General features: G+C 27.6%; 1 protein-coding gene across 6 annotated transcripts; it reads left to right on the plus strand.

The window, feature by feature from the left end:
* The first annotated feature begins 135 nt into the window (after positions 1–135).
* Positions 136–3,824, plus strand: LOC110227473 (serine carboxypeptidase-like 2). 6 transcript variants are annotated; one of them, XM_021021667.1, is made up of 13 exons: positions 137–450; positions 554–699; positions 817–893; positions 980–1,102; positions 1,480–1,582; positions 1,699–1,736; positions 1,823–1,924; positions 1,995–2,081; positions 2,358–2,480; positions 2,615–2,686; positions 3,139–3,260; positions 3,356–3,515; positions 3,619–3,824. In XM_021021667.1, the coding sequence occupies exons 1-13, from the start codon at positions 299–301 to the stop codon at positions 3,697–3,699; spliced, it is 1,386 nt and encodes a 461-aa protein (XP_020877326.1). In that variant the 5' UTR covers positions 137–298; the 3' UTR covers positions 3,700–3,824. The 6 variants fall into 6 exon arrangements, 5 of the variants coding, with proteins under 5 accessions (XP_020877327.1, XP_020877329.1, XP_020877326.1 ...); XM_021021668.1 differs by lacking the exon at positions 3,619–3,824 and having other exon boundaries at positions 136–450; positions 3,351–3,502; XM_021021670.1 differs by lacking the exon at positions 3,619–3,824 and having other exon boundaries at positions 136–450; positions 3,139–3,238; positions 3,356–3,502.
* The last annotated feature ends 2,176 nt before the right edge of the window (positions 3,825–6,000 follow it).

A 6,000-nucleotide genomic window follows, 5' to 3' on the forward strand; every position in this document is an offset into this window, starting at 1 on the left:
GAAGAACCCAAAATAATAAAAATAAAATAATTCCAAATTGCTTACTTCGATATCGGCGTAAAAACCAGTTTTTTTTTTTTTTTTTTTTTTTGGGATATAAATGTCGACAAAACCAACCTTACCATACCAATGTGGAAATGGCTCATCCACACAAATATGGGGAAGAAGGGCCCCTATTCAAAGGCTATGAAATAAATAAAAACGCTACCTAACTACTCCATCTTCTTCTTTTAGTAGTTTATAAACATGTGTTTGTATTTAAGGAATCGAATTCATCATTAGAAGCTACAAAAATAGAATGACTAATCATGAGTATGTTCCATCAATGGTTCTAATAAAGTTGTCGATGCTGCTGCTTCTACTTGTCTTGACGCCACATGCTGATTCTGGCTCCATTGTCAAGTTTCTTCCTGGTTTTGAAGGTCCTCTTCCTTTCGAGCTCGAAACCGGGTTTGTGTTTCTTATATCATATATATGATCTTCTTGCATGTGTTTTTGAGTTTTACGGGTTAAAAAGTGTATTATAGTATCTCAATGGTTTGTGATAATGAAGGTATATTGGTATTGGTGAAGAAGAGGAAGTGCAATTGTTTTACTACTTTATAAAGTCTGAGAATAATCCGAAAGAAGATCCTCTTCTTCTCTGGTTGAGCGGTGGACCTGGTTGCTCTTCCACCACTGGTCTTTTTTTTGAGAACGGTAAAACTCTTTTTTTTTTTTTTTAAATCAAACACAACAAATGAATTTGTAATTTTTATTTATCTAAATAAATATAGTTTTAAAAACACTTTGTTTATATTGAAAATAAATAAACAGGGCCTGTGACATTCAAGGTTGATGGTTACAATGGAGGTAGCCCCACCTTGCTTTCTACTACATATTCATGGACAAAGGTAACATTATACATAGAGTGCTTGTCATGTGGCTCGTTTTAGTATTCTTGATGTAGTTTTTCAAGTCTTAGATTAATTGTTTTTAGGTGGCGAACATGATATTCTTGGACCAGCCTGTTGGGACTGGCTTCTCCTATGCAAAAACTCAACTTCTTGATACACCAAGTGACTCGGGAGAAGCTAAGCGGATCCATGAGTTTATGCGTAAGGTAAACAAAAATACAAACTTACTGTTTCTTAAAGCATTTATCTTGTTTTAGAAAGACATCATTTAGAGTGGTTTTGTTATTATTGTTTGTTGAATGGTAAACATGAATCACCTGGTTAGCTCTAGTTATTGACGTATTGCTGGATTCCATTATAGACGAGAAGTATTATCGATAACACCGATTGAGACTCAACATCGCATCGCCATCTTCTTTTTTCTTTTGGTCTTCTCTCTTTTCATTCTATTCTTGATTGAGTTACGGAATTCTTTGTCTTCCTATCGGTTTGGTTCTTGTTCGTAGACTATCAAGCTTCGATTTAGGCTTCATGTTGATACATGTATGGCAACATAGTTTTTGTTGTTGTTGTTGTTATACAGTGGCTAAGCAAGCATAAAGAGTTTATCTCAAATCCTTTCTATGTCTGCGGAGATTCTTATTCTGGTAAAGTTATTCCGGCAACCGTTCAAGAAATCTCCAAAGGTATGTGTGTGTTCTTACATACATGATACATCTCTTTTCTTTCTAGGTGTTTTTTTTTTTTAATTATGTACTTTCCACATTATAACAGTTTTTACATGATGATGTCGAGCGTGCAGGAATTGATCTTGGGTTCGAACCTCAAATAAATCTTGAGGTTTTAAACATTTGTAGTTGGCTTCTTCCTATTTATATACAAAAATTTTGGAACGAATTGACAATTTCATTTGATCTCAATAATAGGGTTATGTCATAGGAAATCCGGTAACAGACACCGAAGTTGAGCATAACCTTCGCATTCCATTTGCTCATGGAATGGCATTGATCTCTGATGAACTCTACGAGGTACAAAAATGAAAAATGCACCACATTAATGAAGTTAGATAACCAAAAAACTTCGTTCTTTTGTGTGCAGTCGTTGAAGCGCAGCTGCAAAGGAAGTTATGAAAATGTAGATCCAGTTAATACAGAATGCTTGAATTTTGTTGAAGAATACAATAAGGTATACGCTCTTCATAGTGTTATATATCAAGTGAAAATTGTGGCCTCCCCAAGCAAGAAAAAAAATGTGAACCAGAGGTGGTGGGCTAATGGTTCTAGTATAGTGGAAGAGTCATTCATGTTTGGATAGATAATAAATGATGTTCTAGCTTAGAAATAAATAAAAAAATAAATTATTTTTTAATCTGTGTGCATTCTCTTCAAACATCAAATAAAAAAGAACGGAAGGGGTAGATTTTGATTTTTTCAAAAAAAATTTGTGTGGTAAAATTTGCAGTGCATTGCTAGGATAAATCAAAATCTTATTACAAGACCACTGTGCAAAGTTCTGTCATCTCCAAAAAGATACATTGAAGAACTTGTCCTTCCAAGCCTTTCCGTTCCATTTACTGATTGCTATGTAAGCATTTCATTTTCTTGCTCTTTGTCTAATTTTATGTTTACTATCACATATATATGTTGGAAAAGTAATGAACAACCAAAACCATTGAGATAGAAATATATACACAAAATTAAATTTTCACCCACTTGAAGAGTTATACAGATTTGATTTCTTCCAATTGGGCCAATGACGAGAGCGTTCGCAGAGCACTTCATGTGGTAAAGGTATATAATATTAATATATTATACATAACGAGTTTTGGTTTTAAGTCACAGTTTTAAATTTTTAATGCTAAAAATACTATCGAAACTCTAATATTTTGAATGATTTGAGTGTTGATAAAAAATTACTAATAGTTTTTGGATGAATTTAGAAAAATTAGATTTGGATGAATTTATAGTATTATTTTTATTCAGAAATCCTTTTAAACACACTAAAGTCATTAGTATAAAAGTATGCTAGCTTAAAATATTTCTAACAGCAGTAGATGTAAAAGTTTTTTTTCAAATCATAATAGTCTTAAAATTTTAAGATATATATTAAAATATATTTATATTTAACATAAATTTCTAAAGTCGATGAAGTTTTCTAAAAATTTATGACTAATACATTTGAAATTTTTAAACGAATGATCATTCCATATTTGATTAAACATACTTTATATTTATGACTTAAGGGAAGTATAAGAAAATGGGTTCGATGTGCTTCTTTCGATACGCCTTATAATGTGGACATTAAAAGCAGCGTACCAGACCATATGAATAACAGTATCAAAGGTTATCGATCTCTCATCTACAAGTAAGATTGATGGATTTTCAACTTTCTAATCTGATACAAATCAGTTTCAAGAGTTGTTATAAAAGTTGTTGAGATTTTTATTTTGTGGAGAATAGCGGCGATCACGACTTGGTGGTACCATTCATCTCAACACAAGCATGGATAAGATCTCTTAATTACTCCATCATTGACAATTGGAGGCCATGGATGATAAACAATCAAGTTGCTGGATACACTCAGACTTATGCAAATAAGATGACATATGCTACTGTCAAAGCAAGTGATCTTTTATATTTCCATTGCATTTATACAAATCTTTTCCGTAAACTTTACATAGGAAAAGGTTTAAGATTTGACTTTAATTTAATTTAATTTACAGGGAGGTGGGCATACAGCAGAATATAAACCAGAGGAAAGCTCTATCATGTTTCAAAGGTGGTTAACTGGCCAACTTCTATAAAATTGCCTCTTTGCAATTCGTTGACTAGATGATCGTTAATAAAACAATCATTCATGCTTGTACTGTAGACCGTATTTATATTTTATTATTCTTACAATATACCAATTTTGTATTAACCATTAAAATTATGGTATTGGAATAAAAGGAATCATGAATAACAAATGTTCTAAAAAAATGTACAAAAACAAAATGGACTAAAATGAACAAATGAGGGGAATTTCTATAAATGTACCAAATTTTGTAAGAAATTTGAAAAATACACCCAATTTGGTAATTTGGAAACTACAGTTTTCCATTGAAACTAGATCATCACCCGTACTAAAGTACGGGTTGAATTTTATTTATTACAAAATTTATATAATATATATATTAGAAATAAGTTTTAATATATTATAATAGTAAGTGAAAAAATATTAATTTTTTGTCAGTCCCTATATACAATATTAGAATTAGAATAAATATAGATTTTTTTCTATAATACTCAATTGTGGATAATTTTTTTTTTAAGATATGAAAACGGAAAATAATTTTATTTTTTAAAAAGTAATATTTTTGGAACAATGAGTTAATTTATGTTAACAACCACAAAATAGGATTGCATATATTTCAGTTAGATTAAAAATTAAAATATCATAAATGAATCGCATATAAAACATAGATTATTTTGAACTAATTAAGAAAATTAACTATTATTTTGAATTAATTTAGAAAATTCCTTTTCAATTTATAATTTTTTGGTTGTTGAAATTGAGATTTGTTTGAGCTAATCTAATTACAGAATTTGTTTGAGATTTATAACTACGGATTTACCAATTATTCGCATAATCGAATATGTTATAAACATATATTTAGTATATAATAATACCAAAATCAACCTGTGCGTGGAGTCTATATTTTTATTTTAGAATCTCAATATTTCATTTTAAAATATTGTGTGCACAATCTATTATTCGTTAATTCTAAAATTGCTTGCGGAATCAAATTTTCATATATTTAGAGGTGTCAAACCATATTTAAATGTTCTACACTATTTTTAAATATTCCAAATTAAAATCTTTAAATTTTTTTTGTAGTTTATAAAATTATGAATTTCAAAAAACAAATTATATGAAATTAAATATAACTATTCAAATAGTTATAAGGATCAAAACTCATTTCATCATATAATATATTATATTTAACCTGCTACCTATTATAAATATTTTTTAAAATAATCAAATTAGAGTATTTATAATTTTTAACTTTTTGAGCTATTAAGTATTGATGATATTCTCTAAAAATATCAAGTAAAACTTATTTTAAATATTGCAAATTAAAATATTTAATTTTTTTTTATTGTAGTATATAAAATTATACATTTCAAAAAAATAAATTTATGAAATCGAATATAAATATTCAAATTCTGATCCGTTGTTCAGTCGGAATTTTTGTTGAATTTATTTTTGTCTAAAAGAAATATATTACTCAAGTCTGAATTTTTGACCCGTTTAATTGTTTCATTTATAGATTGAACAATTTATATGCGTTTTTAAAAATTTAAATCTTGGCATTTGCAGAAAAAAATTACTTTTTTTTTTTATTATGTAGATGATATGATGATTTATTTGTTTCATATAAATATAATCATATAAAGATGAGAAGTGAAGTCTAATGATTAATAACAAATTAATATGGTAAGTTAGATATCAAATCTTATATGTTCATCTTGATTGGTCATTTAAAAAAAAAATAACAGATTTTTGTTTTATAATTTAATTAAATTAATTAAATGACTTAAATTAGTATTTTACTTGTTTATCCTTAATAAATTGAATGAAATTTGTTCAAAAATAAGATTTTTGTAATGGTATTCTTAAGTAATTTTTTACACAAGAGAAGGTTAGTTAAGGGTATCTTATAAAGTGTACTCCCCAAATAATAGTATAGGATTTTACCATAATACCATTTTATAAATTTTAAAATAAGTAAATTTAACCAAAATTCGTAATTAACTTTCTAATAATATAAAATTAAGAAAATATATATAATACTGTGTAAAATATCATTGTATATTTTTAAAATATATATATATATATATATATATATATATATATATATATATATATATATATATATATATGTATAAGGGAGACTCACAAAAATGCCCCTTTTTCAATACCCCTTTTCAAAAATGCCCCATTTGGATGTTCATTTTTAAAAATACCCCTTTTATGTACAAAATGACTAAACTACCCTTTTTTTAATAAAAGATATCATAAATATATAAGGAAATATAACAAAATTAGGTCCACAAAATACAAA

Source organism: Arabidopsis lyrata, assembly GCF_000004255.2.
Source record: "Arabidopsis lyrata subsp. lyrata unplaced genomic scaffold ARALYscaffold_6, whole genome shotgun sequence".
NCBI lineage: Eukaryota > Viridiplantae > Streptophyta > Magnoliopsida > Brassicales > Brassicaceae > Arabidopsis > Arabidopsis lyrata.

Excerpts from the sequence above, each read along its gene's own strand:
- LOC110227473 (XM_021021667.1), top strand. The coding sequence starts at position 299 with ATGACTAATCATGAGTATGTTCCATCAATGGTTCTAATAAAGTTGTCG. Across the intron at positions 700-816 it reads TGGTCTTTTTTTTGAGAACG|GGCCTGTGACATTCAAGGTT; the intron begins GTAAAACTCTTT and ends ATAAATAAACAG. Across the intron at positions 1,103-1,479 it reads TCCATGAGTTTATGCGTAAG|TGGCTAAGCAAGCATAAAGA; the intron begins GTAAACAAAAAT and ends GTTGTTATACAG.